General features: G+C 34.8%; 1 protein-coding gene across 4 annotated transcripts in view; it reads left to right on the forward strand.

Annotated features, from left to right (window-relative positions):
- The window catches only part of Usp25 (ubiquitin specific peptidase 25), a 93356-nt gene that overhangs the window by 34344 nt on the left and 36093 nt on the right, over nucleotides 1-22919 (forward strand). For all 4 annotated transcript variants that reach the window (XM_090347960.1, XM_090347967.1, XM_090347977.1 and 1 more), the window contains exons 7-16: nucleotides 2631-2768; nucleotides 4178-4254; nucleotides 10005-10078; nucleotides 12619-12767; nucleotides 15382-15509; nucleotides 15841-15936; nucleotides 17051-17212; nucleotides 17835-18061; nucleotides 19567-19637; nucleotides 22154-22382. In XM_090347960.1, the coding sequence (XP_090204086.1) occupies nucleotides 2631-2768; nucleotides 4178-4254; nucleotides 10005-10078; nucleotides 12619-12767; nucleotides 15382-15509; nucleotides 15841-15936; nucleotides 17051-17212; nucleotides 17835-18061; nucleotides 19567-19637; nucleotides 22154-22382 (1351 nt within the window). The remainder of the gene's footprint in view (nucleotides 1-2630; nucleotides 2769-4177; nucleotides 4255-10004; nucleotides 10079-12618; nucleotides 12768-15381; nucleotides 15510-15840; nucleotides 15937-17050; nucleotides 17213-17834; nucleotides 18062-19566; nucleotides 19638-22153; nucleotides 22383-22919) is intronic.

A 22919-nucleotide genomic window follows, 5' to 3' on the forward strand; every position in this document is an offset into this window, starting at 1 on the left:
TGAACACTGATAGACATGCTTCTACTTCTAGAAATGGCAACTATTTTTTTCTTGTTTAAATTGTTTGTAAGTGTGTATTGAGAATGGTGATGTTACTAGAAAAATGATATATTATCAACTTAATCATTTCCTTATTCTCAAGATACTCTGGATTAAAAAGTTATAAATGGAGAGTGAAACAAAAAGTGTTGAATAAAAAGATTTATATAATGTCATATTTAATAGAAATCAGTATAGAAGCATCTGGTAAAGGCTTATAATCAAAAACAAGATTATTTGAAATCTTAATTTAGGACAAAAATGTCCACATGAATATTTCTCCTCTCCCCTATAAAGACTGAGAATTGCAAACAAAAGACTATATTTAGTTCAGGAATACAGTATATTCACAAGTTAATATCTGAAAGTCTTAAATTTACCCTCCCCCACAAAAAAAATTCAGCATGTTGTTAATCATGTCCAAGTGACAGAGATTGGATTGATAAGTTTTAATACCTGTTTAAAAGATTCAGCTTGGTGAAAATATATTTTTGAAATACAAGGAACTTGTTTGATAACAACTATAGAAACATATCTAGAAGATCTCAATAATTAGGAACTAACATGCCTATAAACATGCCAAGGAACCTACAAAACATGAGAAAATTTAAAATGTTTTGAACAGAATGAAAATTATAACTTGACCTGTCCAAATTAGATTCACCTAAAGCAGTGATTAGTAGAAAGTCACCCAGTGAACACAGACAGAAGACTTCATATTAATGAACAATAGTTTGCAAGCCAGAAATTAGAAGCAAATATGAATCCCAAATGAAAAGAAAGGAGGAAATGATAAATGTAAAAATAGGAATCACTGAAGTTGACCTCAGAAAAGAATAATAGAAAACTAATGACAATAAAGCTTCTTTTTGGAAACAAATTAATAAAATTGTTGAGCTTTTAAAGATCAAGAAAAAAGAGACAGAAACTAGGAATATAAAGGATGAGAAAAGAGAAGAACACTTTACATTCTGTGTATGAAACCTCTCATAAGCAAAAGACAAGTAAGTGAAGTATATAGCTGTAGAACTGGCTGATGTAGAAGTTGATTATTTGTAGTGACCCACTGTCACAGTAAGCCAGTATTCCACTCAAATACTCAGCAGTTATGTTTGTTTGTTTTTTACAGAAAATGGACATGGAGGGTTTTGAACTCAGAGCAAGTCCTCTCTCACCTGAATTGTGGGAGTGTAGTTATTTTTCAAATAGTTTTTGTCCTGCATCATCTTCCTCTGCCTGTGCCTCAGATCCCTACAATGATGTTCAGAGAACAACTATTTCTATATGAACTATAGATTTCTAGGCAGATATTATATAAAGATACTTAAATACATGTCTGTGGTGATTTTGTTAATGATAACTTTACAAACTTGGAATTTTTTTCATATTTATATTAGAATAGATATTGTTAGAGCTGCATATAAGAACTTCTCATCCAGTTTGTTGTCCTGAGGCATTGTACCCAATTTTATAAATAAATATGTTTATTAAAATTTCCTCTTTTTAAAAGTAAGTTAATTTTAATCTAATCATAATTATTGAATAAAGCATTTTTAAGAGATTCTGAACTCTTATCGTTGAGAAGATTATAGTTTTATTGAGAGGAATATTAAATTTTTATCATAATAAGAGGGTGATGTTTATTATCTGGTTTAAGCAATATTAGATTCATATACTTCATAAAAACTAAAATTAAGCATAGCAGTTCTAATTAGATTATATGTAATGTGTTATAAACTAAGGACAGTTTTCTTTTTTTTTTTTTTTTTTTTTTGCCAGTCCTGGGCTTAAACTCAGGGCCTGAGCACTGTCCTTGGACTTTCTCAAGGCTAGAGCTCTACCACTTGAGCCTCAGCACCAATTCCGGCTTTTTTCTATGTATGTGGTACCGAGGAATCGAACCCTGGTCTTCATGCATGCTAGGCAAGCACTCTACCACTAGGCCAAACTCCCGGCCCAGGGCAGTTTTATTCTTTAAATAACAAATAACAAAATGATCGTAAGTAGTAAAAATATAAATACTATTTGCTCTTAAATTGCTAAAATATATTTAGACACAGTTACTGATCTAAAAGTTAGGATCATCTCACCAGCCTTAGCAGGTAGAGATTGATGGAATTTGAGGACATCTTTATGTTGGAGCTATCTAGAAAGGTTTCACAGAAGAGAGGGGATTTGGCTTCAATGGATGTATTTGAGGAAGGACTTTGAACAGGGCTCGGCCTCTATGAGCACTTAATTGAATGTTAGCTGTCATTATTGCTTTTGTCAGCAGCAGCTGGGTCTTGATGAATAGAAGGATTATAATAAACATGCTCAAATGCAGCAGATATTCTTGGCTGAGTAATGACATATGCTGTGAATATATAGCATTTATGCTGAAATTGTGAACCTAGCCTAACTCTTCTCTCTTCACGTTTGACTTTAAGTCCTATGGATAATACCACTGTTCTTATCTTTAAGAAAAACATGAAGTGCTGGACTTTTCTAGTACATGTATCAGTTATTTTAATTTGGGGGTAAGATTAGGTGACTATCTCTGGTCTAGTAAAGATTATAATCTTCACTTAGATTTTTTGTTTTCTGAATAGGAACATCGAAACTTGCCTTTTATGCGTGAACTGAGGTACCTGTTTGCACTTCTTGTTGGTACTAAAAGGAAATATGTCGATCCATCCAGAGCAGTGGAAATTCTTAAGGATGCATTCAAATCAAATGACTCACAGCAGGTAGTTTTCTTTTATTTGGTCATTAAACATTTTGTCTACTGAATCTTGTAGATCCTTGAACAATTTTTCCAAGAATATGGAAATACTGTGAAAAGTGACATACATTTGGCTCTTAACAGAAAATCAGTTTTGAGCATCATAAGATGGTGGACTAACATTGCATAAGTTATTAGTTTTGAGTTTTCTCAAGAGTAATCTAGTTGGGAAACCCCTGTTTTAAAGATGTACAAATGGAAACTGATGTGTAATGTCATTCGCTTTCTGTCCCCTCAATTTAGAAAGTGCCTTCTTTGTACATTACCCCAGGAAAAGCCTGATGCTTGCTTTCTAATGAGCAGTGAGAAATCATTTAACTCATGTCATCATTATCCTTCTATATTTAATCAGCTCAATAGTTTTGAATATATAATGTAAATACACATCTAGAAATGAGTAGCTGTTTTTATTACATACCCATGTCATTGAACAAATCAGTTTCATGAGAATATATTTTCATGATTTTACTGCCCTGGAATTACCTGAAATATTGACAGTTACCTGAAATATTAACAATAGTAACTTAGTAATTAGGTGCTGGTCGCTAGCTTTAATTAATTTACCAAATCTAACAAGTGTCTTGGTAATAGTAATATAGCTTAAAAGTTGTTGAATCAAGGAACTGAACTGGGGCTGGGTTTGTGGCCTAGTGGTATTGTCTTCGCTTAGCATGCATGAAGTCCTGAATACCACATGCATAGAAAAAGCCAGAAGTGGTGCTGTGGTGGAGTGGTAGAGTGTTAGCCGTGAGAAAGCTCAAGGGTAGTACCCAGGCCCTGAGTTCAAGCTCCAGGACTGGCAAAAAACAGCAACAGAAAATAGACTGAATTGTCAAAAAGCACTAGTTTTCTAGAGAGTCACTGATGATCCATTAGGACGTATATTTCTGTGCATGGTACTGATTTTTTAAAAGAATTTATTAACATTGATTTTTACATCATATTTCAAATGATGCATTTAACAAACAAGTATTCAAGAAGGGAATCTCTATATACAATCACTGGCACTTAGATTTTTAGAACATAATTAAAATTAGGCTGACAGTTTGTATGTCATAGATACATGTTAATGTATGTGGTAAAACATTATGTCTATAAAGTCATAGATTTTTATTGATTTTCTTTTTATATAAACTCATTTGAGCAAGAGAAACATGAGAGCCTATATTACCCAAGTTATTACTTATTTTAAAGTTTTAATTATATTCTATTTAATCTATAAAAATTCATTTCATTTATGTAAAACATTTCACATGATTGTTCACATTTGTGAACAATTGATAATTATGTTCTTTAAGCACTAAATGTAGGTTTTATATTGCAATATTAATACCTTTATTAGTATGCTCAATAAGACTTCTTCTTTTTCCACAGCAAGATGTGAGTGAATTTACACACAAATTATTAGATTGGTTAGAAGATGCCTTCCAAATGAAAGCTGAAGAGGAAACGTAAGTTACCATAAAACTTAATGACAAGTACAGGAAGTAAATAAATATCTTTGAGTTTTTTTCCCCCTATATGCTACATGTCAAGAAGGGAAGAATTTTGGAAATGCCAGTATTACTTGTGCTAGTACCAAGGTATTTGGAATTTGTGGACATACGTTCTCATCACTTTCAGTTTTCACTCAGACATCAGTGTAATTCAGAATCTAAAAATGTGATTTCTGAAGTGTTCATCTAATGTCTATTTACATTCCTTCAGTTCTACAATCATTTTTCATGAGGGGTAACAGATTAGTGAATGGCATCTCCATTCATTTATCCAGTGTCCAGGGAGTTGTCTCCATTTGTTTAAAATTTTTCTGTACTCTCTTGGGTGGTTTATCTCTAATTTCATGATGGTTTGATAGGCTACAAGACATTATGTCAGTTTCTTCTAAGGCCAGAGACTTGCAGTATCATATGGAATATGATACATTTTGGAGGTGGTTTCAAGGGCTGTGAGAAGGATCCATGTCATACAGCTTCTAGGTTGAAACACTCTACAGATATCTGTTCAATATATATTTGTGTATGTGTCATTTGCTCTGAGGTTTGTTTGTCAGTTTTTTTCCTATGTGTAAGAGTTACACATTAGAGTCTCCTACTATTAATTGTTCTGAGGTCTGTCAGTGCTTATATTTCTACAAGTGTTTATTTCGTGTACCTGCAATTTCCTTTGAGAGTTCATTTTCTTTTTCAATGTGAAGTGACCTTTATCTCCACCAACTGGTTGAGTTTGAACTCTTATTGTGATGTATAGCTAATACTTTCTATTCCTAGAATCCATTTGCTTGAAATATCTTCCTCCATTCTTTCACTCGAAGCATTTAAGGAATATGTTTGTGCAACTTGCTTTTTAATCCAAGTTTCTGTTCTGATTCTTTTGATTAAAGAGTTGATAATATTAATAGTTGACATTGATATTGAAAAGTATGCCATACTTCTTGTTTTTTTATATCATATTTACTTTATTCCCCATTTTCTTTGCTAATCTACTTACCTACTAGTTTTTTTTCTTTCCCTTATTTTTCTGTTTATTTTCTTCTTCTGTGAGTTCAATTCCTTTCAATATCTTTTGCAATGCTTTTTTATTAGCATTTAATTTATCATGGAAGATTTCCCCTTCATTTATGAAGAATAGCTTCTATGACTACTTTAAGTTGGCTACTGTCAACTTCCAATTAGAGTTCGTGTTGAGAACTACTGTCATTCATGCCTGTGTGGTGGCTCATGCTAGCTACTCAGTAATCCTAGCTACGCAGGAGGCTGAGATCTGAGGATTACTGTTCAAAGCCAGCCCAGGCACCCCTGAGACTCTTATCTCCAATTAACCACTAGAAAACTGGAAGTGGCACTGTGGCTCAAGGGGTAGGATGGTAACCTTGAGCTGAAGAGCTCAGGGACAGCACGCAGGCCCAGAGTCCAAAAACTGACGACAATAAATAAATAAATAAAAGAACTACTGTTGTTCTTTTGAGAACTTTGAAAAATTAGTTTATATTAGTCTAAGATTGCTGCATTTTCATACACGTTCTAGATATTCCAATTAATTTCAGTCTCTCACACTCTTTATTCATTCCCAAATAATTTCTATTAATTCACAGTTTATATCTTAATTGCAATACATTTTTACCTTACTTGTTCTCTATTATAGAAATTTATTCTTATCCTAATGTGCTTCTCATTGAATGCAACTTGCTCTCTCCTTTGCAGCTTTCAATGTTTATTTTTGTATATGTCATGTTTAAACTACAAGGTATCTAGGGATAGTTTTTCTCTGATTTTGCTTGGTTGGTGTTTGTAAGCTTTCTTCTCAAGGCTGACCTCTTTAGGCTAATGAACTTTTCTATGCTTATTGAATAGATTCTCAGTGCCTTAAATTTTATTTCTTCTGCTTATTTATCCATGATTCATAGGTTTGATCTTTTTTATGGAATTTGAGAGGTCTTGTAAATTCCACTTACATTGTCTTAGTTTTTAAAATATGCTTTTAATCTCATCCATCTGCTTTCCTAACCCAGTAACTTATTTTCAACTTGCTCAGTTTTGTTAACTAGGTAGGATAAGAATAATTCTACTTACAGAAGGAAGGAAAGTATAGTGAATGTAGTAGAAAGGAAACAGAGATATGACTTAAAATTCAGTCCTGAAAGGCAGGTATTAAGGTTCAGGCACAAAAGCTTCAGAGAAAAGTAAATAAGTGATAATTACCAACAAGTAAATGAGAAGATAGAACCATCTATTGCAAGAGATAGAAACTAAAAAGCAAAGGGTATGTATCAGAAATACAGAAAAAAAAATCCTGAGTTAAATGAATAAAAATACCAACACAAGCCTAACAATATTACTTTTTTGTTGTATGTGTTTATCTCATGTTTTTCTATGTACAGATGCTCACACACACCTGTATGGAGTTCAAGGCTTTGGAATTTGTAATAGATCTAAGTAGAAGGGCTCTGTCTCCATCAACAGTCACCACAAAGAGGCAGGGATAGGGCAGTGAGAACTTTAGAATCCTCAGGCTCAAAAGTTTCTTGCCACCTTGGCCTTAGGCAATGGAATCATGTCTTACCTGGGAAGATGTTAGCCATAGACAGCAGTTACAACCATGCCTTCAGAGTCTCAGTTACCACAATAGCACCTCTGCTGTGTGACTGGATAGTAGTTTACAAGGCTCCTCTCTGTCATGTCTAGGGAAGCTGCCTTTTCCCTATTAGCTGCCTCCAGTGGTGGTCTGTGCCAACAGTTGTGAGTCTCTGCTCTATTCATTTATGGACAAATAAGTGGGTGCCATACTGTCAGGTAATTCACAGAATCTACATTTTCTGTAGCTACTGCCTCTGGTGTCTAAGATGATGTTTTATCTTGAGGCAATTTATCTGAGGGGCTCTGTCAGACAGAGTTCCCTTTCCTCACCCAACTCATACAACTGGCTAATTTCAAATTCTGTGCCAAAGTGTTCTGTGAGTCATTAAGCTCTGATTGCTACGTATATGGAGGCTTCCAGAGGAACTTAGTCCCAAGGAATTGGTACTTCCTCAAGATGGTGACTTACTGCAGAATGCTGAGATGAGAGCCTCAGAGTGTAGGGAGTATTATATATATGAAAGAATATAATGCGTGATTGTTGTCCTTAATGTACTATGTTATCTCTCATCTCTTTTGCTGTCCCTTGGTTATCTCATATTGTTATAGTATCTCACTTTGTTATCTGATATATCGGATATATTTGTATTTGGTTATTTGAAATTGGATAGGGAAGGGGGGAAGACAAGAGGAAGGGTGGGGTTGGGGCGGGGGAGGGAAATGGGGACTAAGACCGGTGGAAGGGTATCAATGTATGTGAATTAATGCACCTTCTATCTGGCAAATATCATGTAACCCTTCTATTAATTACAATAAAAATATATGAAAAAAAAGAAAGAATAGCAAACAGTCTGCAGGAGATATTTAAACATTCATGATCACAGCAGCACTATTCACAATAGCCAAATGATAGAAGCAAATCACATCCATTGAGAAGAGTCAGTGAACAAAATGCCCTGGGTTAAAACAATGGATTATTATTTGGCTTTAAAAGGACAGGAATCTTGACACATAGTATGACATTGACATGATGAACCTAGAAGACATTATGCTAACTGAAATTACCCTTGTCACAAAAAAAAGACAAATACCATAGATATTGAGTAGCCAGACTGAGAAAAAAAAACTGCAGAATGATTATTGATACAAGATATGGAGAGGGTAGAAATGGATTGTTTAGTATAAAGGGTTTCAGGGTTTGCTTTTTTTTTTTTTTAATCGTCAGTCGTGGGGCTTGAACTCTGGGCCTGCACACTGTCCTTGAGCTCTTCCGCTCAAGGCTAGTGCTCTACCACTTGAGCCACTGTGGTTAATTCTGGTAGTTAATTGGAGATAAGAGTCTCATGAGACTTTTGTCCTGGATTGGCTTTAACTGTGATCCTCAGATCTCAGCCTCCTGAATAGGATTACAGATGTGAGCCACCTGCACCCAGCTAAGGTTTTAGTTTTATAAGAGAAGTTCTGTACTTTGGGCTGGGATGTAGCTCAATGGCAAAGCACTTGGCTAAGAAAGTTCCATGCCCTGGGTTTGATTGTCAGTACCAAAGAAGAAAAGGCAAAAAAACAGAGTTCTGGACCTTGCTTATATGGTGGGAATGCAAAAGTGGATAATATGGTATAATTTTTATACCATAATATGCTCATTTATCATAATTAAAAATAACTGATATTGGTAGCTCATGCTTATAACCCTATCTACACAGGAGGCTGAGATAGGAACATGCTTCTAAGCCGCTTGACATATCACTGTTGTTCTAAGGATTGAATGATGTCCCTTGTAACACATTTATCAAAAGCATGAGTCTATTTTATTTTATTTTTAATTTTTTGTCAGTTGTGAGGCTCGAACTCAGGACCTGGGTACTATCCTTGAGGTGTTTTTTCTTGAGGTTAGCATTCTACCACTTAGATTCACAGCCTCACTTCCGGTTTTCTGGTGGTTAGTTGGAGCTAAGAGTCTATCATGGATTTTCCTGCCTGGGCTACTTTTGAACAGCATTATTAGATCTTGCCTACTAGTTAGGATTTTTGGCATGAGCCACAAGTATGGCCCTGTCTCTTTTAAAGAGCACTTCATAAATCAGTCTTATTCAAATGCAAAATTAATGTAGCAATCATTTTTATATGATATTTGAGTACATTTTAATACAATAAAACCAAGATGAAGCTGTGCCCGGTGGCTCATGTCTGTAATTCTAGCTACTCAGGAGGCAGAGATCTGAGGATCAAGGTTCAAAGCCAGCCTGAGCACTAAAGAACCTGGGCTGAAGAGCTTAGAGACAGCATCCAGGCCCAGAGATTTCAAGCCCCATGACCCACCAAAACAACAAAAAACCAAGGTGAATTGTCTTTTGGGGCCAGATAAGGTACTTTTTGTGTGTTTTGTTTTTAAGTCAGGGTCTTAGTATATAGCTCAGGCTACTCTTGAAGCCAATATGTAGCCCCACTACTAGGACTTTGTCCCTTGGCTTCTTAAATGCTGGCATGAGAGGCACCTAGCCCCAAATCATTAATTTTTATTCGCTTCAAAATTTATTACATTAGTTGCATAATTACCTAAAAACCATTTTTAGAGTATTTGGATAATTCACAGACAGCTAATTGTACTAGTAGCCTGGAACTTATAATTTAGGATAGAGTAGGTTTTTAGTGCCTCTAGCTTGGAGCTGGTGATTTTGGATTACATGTACTGTTCAGTGTAGGAAATAATGAAATTATGGAGAAATCAGTTTTTATTAAATACGGTTTTATCTCATTCTCCATAAAGCCAAATAACCATGCACTGTGCATTTTTAAAGTATATAATGGAAATATATCATGATAATAGGAAAAGTAGACACTTTGCGAGCACAAACTGTGTATGTATCTTTTCTAAGATTAGCCCAGGGAATAACTCAATTTAACTCTTATCACAGTCTGTGAGTTCAGTTACCTCACTACACTTGCCAGGTGAACAAAGAAAAGAATAAATTTAATGTCCTTGTCCAAGTGACATAGGAGAAATAAGTAACAGATCAGTGTTCATGACAGCTAATAAATACTACCATACTGTCATATATTTTTATTCATATTTTCTCCTTGTAGATCTAAAATTATAAACTTGTATCTTTATTTTTTAACATCCTTAGGGATGAAGAAAAACCAAAGAACCCCATGGTAGAGTTGTTCTATGGAAGATTCCTCGCTGTAGGAGTACTAGAAGGTACGATTACACATTTTCTTTTTATTACAAGTGAAAAATGACACTGCTCTCCAGTAATTCATTTATATATGTATATTTTCTTTTTTTCTCTCTCTCCCTTCTCCCCACCTACTGGGAATTGAACTCTAGGCCTTGTTGTTGCTAGGTAGGTGCTTGCTCAACTACTTGAGCCATGCCCTAGCATATTTCCTTCTTCATTTGTCAGTTAACAGTGTCACATTTTTTGCCTCTGGTGAGCCTCAAATTGTAATCCTCTAATGTCACCTCCCAAGTAGCTGGTAATATAGACATGAGTTACCATTCCCAGATATCAGAGTTTTCTATTTTCTTTTTCTTCTGTGATAGTGCTCAAGTTTAAATTCAGATCTTATTGCTTACCACATAGCATTTAAATACTGAGTCATGCCTCCAGAGTCTGGAGTCATGCCTCCAGATCTGCTTTTTGCTTATTTGTGTGTCAAGGAATATGGTCTATGGGCTTTCCAGCATAGCTGGGTTGTCAGGTATACTCTGCTTTATTATCTTCCTTCCATGGAAATAGGACTCCATAGAGTGCCTGGGCTGACCTGGAACAACTGTTCTTCCAGTCTCAGCCTCCTCTATCTTTTAGGGTAATAGGCACATGTCATTGTATAGAGTGCCTGGGTTGATGTTGAACTTATCCTCCCATGGTTTAGCCTCTTAATTAACTAGGTATGCGCCAGTAGCCTGGTGCCTGGGTTCAGTGTCATTTTAATATATTATTCTTCATTGTGCTATCTTCAGGCTGGTCATTTATATCCAGTCCTGTGACCTTTCCACATATGTATATATGTGTGTATGTTTGTTTGATTTCATCTACATTTGTACATTTCTGTTAACACTCTAATCCAGGCTACTTTATTTCTGGGTAGCTTCTGTAATAGTCACCTAATATTCTGTCGCACAATGGACACAATCATATATCTAAGAAACTTGTCTAATTCAGTTATTCTTGGATGTAACCGTTGAGTGACGCATTAAAGAATGTACTATAAAAATTTTTCTATGAGGTCTCAGAGTCCTATAAGTCTCTTTGAACCTCTGCTCTACCTCATTGTCATCTCCTTGTTTCTCCGTGCTACACTGACCTTCCTTTCACGAAGTATGCATCAATGTACTTGTTATGCCATTCTTCTGCCAGGAGTGTTATGTAATCTGCAACCTGGCTCATTTCTGTTCACCCTTCAAATCTCAGCGTGGATCACTTTACCGTGATAATCTTCCCTACACTGCTTACTACCCCCCTAAGACTGAATTATATTCCCTTTTATACTAGTTCATAGCACATTTTTTGACTGTGTGTGTCTGTGTGTTTATACATCTTTTGTAAGAGCTAGCATAAAAAGTAATTATAGATTTATAAGTACTATATGAAATAAGTGTGTGTGATTTGTTTCAAACAGGACTGAAGTTATTTTTTAATTCAGGATAACATCTCTATGTTAACTGGTATATACAAGCCCACAGTTAACATAGTGTCTTGCTCTTAGTAATAATACTTTTTGCAGCCAGGCACTGGTGGCTTACTCCTGTAATCATAGCTGTTCAGGAGGCTGAGATCTAAGGACTGTGGTTTCAAACCAGAGCAAGCAGAAAAGTCCATGAGAAGCCAGGCGTGGTGGCTCATGCCTGTAATCCTAGCTGCTCAAGAGGCTGAGATCTCAGGATCAAGGTTCAAAGCCAGCCTGGACAATACAAAGCCAAGAAACTCTTATCTCCAATTAATCATTAGAAAATGGGAAGTGGCGCTATGGCTCAAGGGTAGGATATTGGCCTTGAGCTGAAGAGCTGTCTGGACAGCACCCTGGCTCATGGGTAGGGCGGTAGCCTTTAGCTGAAGAGCTCAGGGACAGCGCCCAGGCCAGAGTTCAAACTCCATGACCACCCCCCCTCCCAAAAAAAGAAAAGTCTGTGAGAATTTTGTGGCTAATAAATTGATCATAAAAAGCTGGAAGTGGCTCAAGTGGTAGAACATGATGAGCCTTGTGCAAAAAGAGGCTCAGGGACAGTGCACAGGCCCTCAATTTAAGCCCTAGGATAGGAAAAAGCAAAACAAAAACTTGTTGCAAGAGTTAATGTAGGGGCCGGGAGTTTGGCCTAGTGGTTACAGTGCTTGCCTAGCATGCATGAAGACCCAGGTTCGATTCCTTGGTACCACATATAGAAAAAAGCCAGAATTGGTACTGAGGCTCAAGTGGTAGAGCTCTAGCCTTGAGAAAGTCCAAGGACAGTGCTCAGGCCCTGAGCTCAAGCCCAGGACTGGCAAAAAAAAAAAAAAGAGTTAATGTATATCTGCTTCTGTATGTGGGTGTGTGTGTAATTAAGATCTATGGCTGAATATGAGCATACATGTGTATGAACCCATATATCAATAAAACAGTGGGGGAAGTTACACTATTTGAAACACAACGCAAATGTTAAAATTTTCATATTTAGGAAGGAATCCATAAGTATTCTTTCTTTTGTGGAAAAACTCCTTTGAGGGATATTAGTTTAGTCAACTTTTCTCCTTCCTCTAGGTAAAAAATTTGAAAACACTGAGATGTTTGGTCAGTATCCACTTCAGGTCAATGGTTTCAAAGATCTTCATGAGTGCCTAGAAGCTGCAATGATTGAAGGAGAAATTGAATCTCTACATTCAGAAAATTCAGGAAAATCAGGCCAAGAGGTGAGGTTAGCATTTCCGTTATCCTCTTGTTTCCTCAGGTCTTTCCTACAAAGATATAAAGTACAATTTTGCATTCTAATTATATGGTACTTAATAATTGAAAAATATTCAGAAACATAGTTATGGAGAAAATTATGTTCATTTAGATAAGCTTGGGAAATCTAAACTATCAATATGATCTATAGTATATGTGAAATTCTCATTTAAATAATTCATTTAAGACATTTTTTTATTATAGTCTGTCTTTGGGAAATTGCTTAATGTTACTATTTCTTTGAGTCAAGGTATTAGCAGCATATCAGACATGTAAGTTAAGAAGCATGCACTGAAATTAGGGCAGATGTTTATACAGGTATATGTTGTTTACATCAAGAATTACTGGATTTGTATCACAATACTCATATATTTCCTGGTTGATTGCATAAGGTCGGATGGAAGAACTTGCTTTCCTAAGAAAAAAAGTGTAACTTTTTCTACTACATATGTGAATTTCACAAAAGCAAAAAATTTTAAGCACATTTTAAGAGGAAAACATTTTTTTAAAAAAACATGTTTTAAGAGTACTGTATTTCCTCTAGAAATTATATTACAAAATAGTGAACAGATTTAAGAGCACTTTGGCTGTTAATGGTGACTATGTAAATATTTCCTAACAGTAGATTTTTGTTTTTCCTATTAGATCATTATATATCCAGTGATGCTGTGCTTTGCGATAGCATTAAAGTTACCTTAATGACCTGTGTTTTACTAGCATGGAATATTATAGACAAGTAATTTTTTTTAATCAATGAAAAAATTATTTAAAAATATTACTTTCTAGTTAGTATTATATAAATGTGTACCGTTACAGTTTCAATGTGATCACTGTAGAGTTCAGAATATTATTAATGGCTTGTAAAGTGGATTTAGGGAATGTCTGGTCATGTCATTATGTTGCATGAGAGTTAGAATGAAGCAGTAAAATCCTTCCACTTCTCATGGTAGGAAACACCTGCCATTACTCACAGAGGAAATGCATTCATAGCACAGACACAAAACATTTTATGAACATCTTTTGCAAGGTAAGGAAGCTATTTGTGTTTCCTGGACTTTTTACACTCTGTGCAAGAGCATACTCCCAATCTAGCTAGTGTTGATTTCTAATGAATCACAGCATGTAACTTTAATTTGAATGCTGACATTAAAAGTATCACAGTAAAATACAGAACAGCTTTTGAAATGTACTTGTTTTTATTGTACTAAGAATATGAAATGTTATCTTAAAAATTCACATTTTCTTATGAGACATGTAGGCTAATGCTTTAATTTTTTTTTCTTTTTGAGTTAAGATCTCACTATGCTGCTCAGGTTGGCCTTGAAAGTTAACTATTTAGCTCAGACTGGCCTGAGCACTCAGGACCGAGTGCCAGTATTACAGCAAGTCAGACCAGGCCTACCTGTTTACATTTCTAGCAGTAATGTGGATGTAAATTAGAATTCACTAAAATTCCTGTCACTTTCCTGTTACATAAAAATAAGCATATTTTTCATACCAGAATAAAATTTGAGATGTCTGTAATATCAGTTACCCATGTCCAACTCTGGAAATCATTAGCATTGGGGGAGGTTCAAATAGTGTAAAATAGCCACTTACTTTAGTAATGCTTTCTGTAGACACAAGTAACATCTTTCAAGATCCTACTTTTGTTCAGTTTACCAGGTGTCCTTTTGGTAGATTCTAAATTCAAACGAGCATGCTTTTCTTGACAGAAGTGTGTGGCATCTCATGGCAATAGAAGCTATTATATACAGAAAAGTCTGTGCAGCAGCTTCTTTTTTTATAGGAGTAACTTGTAAAGTTTATTAGGTGAAGAGATGAGACAATAGTATATTATTTTATTCATGATGATTTATAAGTTAAAAACTTTTCTTTCTCATGAACTAATTGGGTAAAACAAAGTTGTTATATACAGTAATTTTCTTTTGAGGTTTTGTTGAATTTCATATTTCATTGAGTAGCTGCCAAAATCTATGTCTTGGCATCTGAGTAGAGGCAGGAAATTATAACCACATGCATTAGTATTTGGATTACAACCACACACACTTGTTAGTATATGCAGATTTTAAATACAAACATCCTGAGTTTCAGTTTCATGTTTGTTAATGATTGATAGTTTCATAAATTATCGAAAAATGCTATGCTTTGTTTTAAGGATGAAAATAGTCAATATTTATGGTACAAAAGTAATTTTTTTCTTTTCAGTATTGCACCTTACCAAGTTATTTTTTCACAAGATTTTGACCATACCATTCAACATAATATTGAAAAAGATAACCAATAGCCTTAATTTTTAACCAGTGCCCCCCCTTTTTTTTGGTTAGTATGTCTACTATAAGCAGTGATCTTGCAAGAAGGATACTTGTTAGAAGATTTTTCTAATTTTTCTAATTGTGTGTTATATTCACTGTTGGAGTTGTCAAAAGTGTCGGAAACTTTCAGGAAGAAGTGGCATTTTAACTAACTTGTATACACAAGCCCTTATCATCTGAGATATATGATAATTCGTAAAAACGATGTGTAAGATTTCAGTGATAAAAACGGAAACGTTAAAAGTTGTTTGTCGTTTTCTTTCAGCATTGGTTTACTGAACTGCCACCTGTGTTAACTTTTGAATTGTCAAGATTTGAATTTAATCAAGCATTAGGACGACCAGAAAAAATACACAACAAATTAGAATTTCCTCAAGTATTATATTTGGACAGGTATGATCTGGTATAAAGCATAGCTTTCTAACACTTGAGTAAGCAAATGAATTAAGTTTCCTTAGAATCTACTTTTTCCTGATGTACTTCATACCATTTATCAAGGAAAATGAAGTTACTTTATATTACAAAGTATAGATAATGGAAATAATATAGAGAAGTTAAAAATGAGGTTTTTTGTGATCTTAAAATACTGGTAGAATTTTTAGAAGTACAATTTTCTGTTATTTATCATTTAAAATAAATTGATTGCTTGTGTAATGATTAGATCTGGCACTGGATATGTTTCCAAGATATTTGGAATTACTGACATTGCTTCTTTTCTTAAAAGATATATGCACAGAAACAGAGAAATAACAAGAATTAAACGGGAAGAGATCAAGAGACTTAAAGATTATCTTACAGTATTGCAGCAAAGATTAGAAAGGTATTGCAATATTTTGAGATTGTAACCATAATAAATTTTGTAATTGGTGACTAGGCTTTTATTGTAAATTTGCTTTGTGAGATTTATAATAATATGAGTAGTTAATAATCATTCTATATTGTCATTTTGCTTGAATAGTTGTTAGAAATTTGAAATAACTTAGCTGAATTTAGAGGATTATTTTAGTATTTTAAATTAAATATTTTAATGTCAACAAGTAATGCTCACTGAGCTAAAAGTGGAAATAAACAATGAATTACTATTGGGACATCGATGAATTACTACTCTTGAATTTTCTATTAAAATGAGTAGAGTCTGAGTTTTTCTCCTTAATGTACAGCATATAAACTTAAGTAGCTAATAGTACCTGACTACAGCTTCATTAAAAGAGGGAATCATGTCCAAAAATAAGACAAGGGTTAAGGGCTACGTCAGTATGTCAGTATCATGTACTTAGCATAGCCAGAATGCTGCAAACTCATTGTTTCTGAGGGTGAGAAAAGAGATTTGTGCACGTGAGGTCTCTGTTGTCTTAGAGCTTTATATTATTTCTAAAACAAGCCAGGATCATGATTGAATATTCTGCAAGTAGACAGTAGTCTACAAGGTGGATGGAGCCAAGTTTACAGCCTCTATCTTAACCTTTGTTACCTTTTTTTCTAATTTTAATTTTGCAAATCAGTAGCCTAAAATTCTTGTAAAAAATAATACCTCAATAATTTTTATGCTCCCCAAATGTACCAGTACTACTAAAAGGTAATGACAGATGAGAATAGGAGGATATAAATCACCATCTTGGTCATGAGACCACATGAAAAATTTAAAAAGAAAAATAGAATCTCTGGAGTGGGGCTATCAGTTTCTTTCTCCTGTTTAAGTACCATTATCATAGTACTTAAAGATTTTAACAGTATGTACATACTTTCAATCTTTATCAGATGTATTATCTTTGGAGAACCTGTATTGTATTTCTTGAGTGTGATTCACTTTACATTCTTCATTTTAAAGAAGCGTATTTCATTGTTGAGACGAGTTACTGATGAGAGTCATTAAAAAAGAAAAGCGAAATGTATTGTACATGCAAATAAAAGCATTTGTGCATTTTTTTAAACAGATATTTAAGCTATGGTTCAGGTCCCAAACGATTCCCTTTAGTAGACGTTTTACAGTATGCATTGGAATTTGCCTCAAGTAAACCTGTTTGCACGTCTCCTATTGAAGATATTGACTCTAGTTCTCCACCTAGTGGTTCCATACCGTCACAACCATTGCCAAGGTAAAGTTTGCAATAGGCCGCTGTAACATTCCATAGCACTCTGATGGATGCCTTGAAGTTTTATAAAATGAGAGTTATGGTTTCTTTTAACATGTATTTAAAATAGTAAATTTATTTAGTCTCTGGTAACATTTTTGTTTACAAATTTTAGTAGATTGTTATAGCTGTGGGTTGAAAACTTACGTTTTTTCAGTTCAGAATTACACTTTAGATTCTTTTCATATATATGTAATTATATAAGTTTTAACCTTCTAGGATTTGTAAAAATCATACTTTTAAGTCAGTGGTTTGTTTGTATAATATGAACTGGTAAGTATTAGCAATGAAGATATTTATAATTACAGATATATTAGCTTTATCACATACTAACTTCTTTGGTTTTTTAAAAAAAAACTGAATGAGATCATGCTATTTTTTTCTTGACTTTAAAGCTACAACTATATCCTTATGCCCATGTAATTTCCATATGATAAGAATCTTCTTATATTAGGTCAATTCATCTAAAGGTCTTTTGGTTTTGAAATTGTAAGTGGTCTTAACATTATGTGTTTGTTCTGGTCTGTGCTCAGCACTTTGATTTGATGTCTTCCTCACTAAAATATCCTGTGTTTGGTAAACATAGTACACCAGAACCACAAGGACCTCCATCTTCAGAGCTGCCCAGCACATCGCCTGCCTTAGTTGCTGCTGTTCCCTCGAGGTCAGTGATACACAAACCATTCACTCAGTCTCGGATACCCCCAGATTTACCCATGCACCCGGCACCGAGGCACATAACAGAAGAGGAACTTTCTGTTCTGGAAAGCTGTTTACATCGCTGGAGGACGGAAATAGAAAATGACACAAGAGGTAAGAAGCTTCTTGTCATGTAGCTACTGTTGTTTGACCTGAGTGTGTACATTCGCATAGAGACAGAGAGAGAGAGAACGTTACTTCTAGATTTCATAGTTAGGTATCCTAGTCAAAGGTTCTGTTCATAATAATGTCTGACTCCCCATTTTCATGAATTTAATATCAGACTTACTGGAACCAAGAGTTTCCTAGATGATGTGGCTGATTAATGACAGAGCAGATGGTCTGATTTTCTACTTTAGTGTTCTAAATTTGTATCTAACTGGTATTCATTTACTCCATCGGCATGCCATACAATACCATTTTGTACATTCTAATTTTGTTCTTGACCTGATATTTGCATCCTGAAGAAATTAGAGTGACAAAAAAAAATCTTTTCCTTTAGCTTCAGAATTAGAAATGGGAATTTTTATTTTGAGTCTATTACGGATTTCTAGACATGATCTATGCGATACAGGACCAATGCATAATTTTTAACTGACATGGAGCAAAATAAAGTAAAAACCACATGTACATGTATTGTTACTACCCTGCCATCTGTCCTATTTTAAGGAAACAGTCCTTTGTTCTGAACTTAAATTGTCCCTCCCCCTTTTTTTCTGATGTTAAAAAGCACTTTTATTTTTCGTGAAATACTTTTAACATTTCATGACAATTCGTGTATATTTTTCCATACTGTTAAAATATATCATGTTACTATTATCCCCTAATATAACACCAATTTTATTGTTCTCTAGAAAAAAAATGAGGACTGTTATTTTACATTGAAAGGATCAAATTATGTTGAACAGCATTGTTTGTAGAATTTCAAACAACTTGATTTCCTTATAAACAACATTCTGATGATAAATATCAGTCTTAGTTTAATAGAGACTAAATAATAGTAACCTTCCCTAGCCTGAAAGATTTTCCATAATACGTTTTAGATAAAAAGGAATATTGAAATACATGTTGTTTACCTGACACTATGTTAAATGTTGGTAAATGGTAGGTACTTTTCCACTAGGAATGATTTTAAGATTTTACTTAGAAAGGTAGAAGCTAGGAATCTATTGAAACAAGGATGGTGACATTGAATGAGAAAAGAAATATACCTTAATTTAAAAAATTTATATGTATATTTTTTGGGGGGTGGGGGGGAGGGGAGACACAAAGACACAAGTGATTCATTGATTGTAGCTAAATAGAATGAATATACTTTAGATAAAGGCAAACATTAATTTATTTCAGTATATAGTGTGTTGTTTTTCACTGCCACTGAAACCTTCCTTTAGAGATTTGAATACAGTTCAGTTTTGTTTGCTGTGCACATTTTATAGATGACAAAAATTTGTTTTACCTGTATAACGCGACCTCAGTCAATATTGACTGCAATCTGTGCATAGTTGTTGCAAATCTTCTTTATTCCTCAAACATGACTGTAGGAAAATTATAGTACCTCTTCTAAGTCTAAATAGAAATACACTTGATGTTCATCATGAGGTGACATCTTACTTCTTTAGATTTGCAGGAAAGTATATCCAGGATCCACCGGACAATTGAACTAATGTACTCTGATAAATCCATGATCCAAGTAAGTGACAATATTTAGTGTGTATCAGTTAAGTGCATTTTAATTTACTTTTTTATTACTTATCTTCCTTAAGTTTTTTTTAGCAATTTTCTCATATTTCTTTATTTTATTTCCTTTTTTATTTTATTGCCAGGATAATGTGTAGAGGGGTTACAGTTACATTCATCAGGTAGTAGATGTATTACTGTAACACATTAATACGTCTTCTCATGTTTTTGCCCCTATTTCCCTCCCTATACCCCCTTCTAATCGTTTTGTTTTCCCCTTCCCTATTTTAAATAAACAAATAAATGTATATACAATATGCCAGGTAACAAAGTCAGATACAGTAACCACATGAGATTAACCATAAGGGCAAAAAAAAAAAAAGAGAGAAAAGAAATAACTTAGTACATTAAGAACAATAATCACACAAGATAAAGCTCTTGTTTCCGTATCTTAGAGATCCTCTCCTCCTATATGACCTATGTACATAGGTTTTGAGCAATTGTAATCCTCTGCTGGGTAGTCCTTGATATGTACTAATTATTAACAAAACGAGGAAACCATTGAGTTTGTGTTCCTTTGGGTCTTGGTTTACTTCACTTAATATAACCTACTGAGGGGCATCTGGATTGGTTCCATATCTTAGCTATGGTAAATAGTGCTGCAGTGATCATTACGCTAGTGGCTTTAGTATGTCCTTGTTTCTGGACATTTGGGTAAATGTCTAGGAGTGGAATTGCTGGGTCATAGGGGAGCTCTATGTTTAGTCTTTTGGGGAATGGACATACTGCTTTCCATAGTGGTTGAACGAGTTTACACTCCCACCAACAGTATAGTAGCTATCCCACCTGGTTACATCCGCGCCAGCATCTGTTGTTACTAGATTTCTTGATCATGGCCATTCTAAGTGGAGTGAGATAGAATCTCAAAGTTGTTTTGATTTCGGTTTCTTTTATGGCCAGCGATGTCGAGTATTTCTTTATGTGTCTATAGGCCTTTCTTATTTCCTCTTCAGAGAAGTCTCTCTTTTAAGTCTTCAGCCCACCTTTGAATGGGATGGTTGTCTCTTTGAGGATTTGATTTTGAGAGATTCAGTGTTTTTAGTGTTTATATTTTAGATATGAGGTCTTTGCTGTATGGCTGGTGATGATCTTCTCCCACTCTGTGGGCTTTCTATTTAACTTACTAGCTATGTCTTTTGCAATGCAGAAGCGCTGTAGTTGAATGAAGTCCTATTTATCCAAACTTTGTTTAATGTGTTGTGTTTCTGGGTCTTTATTAAGAACGTTTTGACCTGTGCCAAGGAGACCCAGTGTATCTCCTATTCCTTCTTGTAAAGTTTCCAAGGTTTCACTAAGTTTTTGATTACATGTTTTTCTCATAAAATTTGCATAAATTTTATTACAAATGCTAGCAGTAAGCAATATTTACAACATTAAATTTCCCATAGAGTTTTCTTCACTTGTATTCTTTCTTTTACTTGCTTTGTACTTTTAAAAATTTTATAGTGAACCTTAATGGAATTAAAAAAAATTTCAGTTGAAAAAGATGTCCAGTGGAGCCAGACTGTGGTGATTCACGCCTGTAATCCTACCTACTCAGAAGGCTGAGATCACAGTTCCACAGTTCGTAGCTAGCCTGGGCAGAAAGTTTGTGAGACTGTGTGTGTGTGTGTGTGTGTGTGTGTTTGAGTCAGTCCTGGGGCTTGACCTCAGTGCCTGAGCACTGTCCTTGGATACTTTTTTGCTCAGGGCTGGTACTGAGCCACTTGAGCCTCAGCTCCACTTCCAGCTTTTTCTTGTATGTGCTACGGAGGAATTGTGCCCAGGGCTTCATGCATGCTAGGTGAGCATGCTACCACTAGGCTACATTCTTGGCCCCAAATCTGAGACTCTTTATCTCCAATAAAGTAAGCCAGAAGTGGTATTTTGGCTCGAGTGGTATAGCACTAGCCTTGACCACAAAGAAGTTCAGAAACAGTGCCCTGAGTTCAAGCTCCAGGACTGGCAAAAAAAAACCCCAAAAAAGTCTGCTGGGAAGAAGTATATATGTGTATAGACACATATAGATATGTATATTCTTTTATGTAGTCATTTTAAAGGTACAAGATTTAGGGAGAAACTATAAGATTCATTTTATTTTAATTTTGATATTATGTACTAGAATTTTAGTTACCAATTGTAATTGTCAAGGTTTTAAAGAATCCTATTTTATGTATGAATCTTCACCTAATTGGGAGCAACAAAGTGGATCTAAGTGGGTCCACATGTACATACACAGCAAATATATTTTCACTTTTGAAAAATCATCTAATAGTTGTAACTTTTACATGTTGCCCCCCCCTTTTTTTGGTCTAGTTTCCAAGTTTTAATTCCAGCCATTTTTTAAATCTTATTTAAACAACAAGAAAAAATAATGTGTTTCTCTTCTTCCCCTTTAGAAGGAATTTATAAGTTTCAGTCTCAGGGATGTGAGATAGTAGACTATTGAATTGCAATTAACTTTTTTTTATTTGTAAATTCTGTATTTAGGTTCCTTACCGCTTACATGCCGTTTTAGTTCATGAAGGCCAAGCTAATGCAGGACACTACTGGGCATACATATTTGACCATCGTGAAAGCAGGTGGATGAAGTATAATGACATTGCTGTGACAAAATCATCCTGGGAAGAACTCGTGCGGGACTCCTTTGGAGGTTACAGAAATGCCAGTGCATATTGCTTAATGTACATAAATGATAAGGCACACTTCTTAATACAAGGTAAGAGTATGGTGGCATATAATCTTTTAAAAAGTTCTTTTTGTGTGACTGTATTGCTGTGTGATAAGTTCGTTAACCATGACTTCAGAGATTGGTAGCTGTGATCAGGAAGTACCTACAACATCATTGCTGATGAGAAAGCTAGAACTGAAATGGTGACCAAACCTGATAATTAGCATATATTTTATATTCAAAGTTAACTGTTAAATGTGAATCTGACCATTTTTCCATTTTTTGTTTTCTGGTAAAAGAGGTTTTTCTAAAATCTCTTTTAAATAACCTTTTTAAAACTCCTTTTGGTGCTGGGTACTGGTGGCTCATCCTATAAGTCTAGCTATTAAGGAGGCTTAGATCTAAGCATTATGGAAGCCAGCTCAGGCAGAAATTCTGTGAGATTTGGATCCCCGATTAACCAACAAAAAGCCGGAAGTGGAGCTATGACTCAAGAGGTAGATGACTAGCTTTGAGTGAAAAGTTGAGGGACAGCTTCCAGGACCTAAGTTCAAGCCCTAGGACCAGCACAAAAACTTAACAAGA

The sequence above is a fragment of the Megascapheus bottae genome, chromosome 1, assembly GCF_031878675.1.
Source record: "Megascapheus bottae isolate mThoBot1 chromosome 1, mThoBot2.hap1, whole genome shotgun sequence".
Classification (NCBI taxonomy): Eukaryota; Metazoa; Chordata; class Mammalia; order Rodentia; family Geomyidae; genus Megascapheus; species Megascapheus bottae.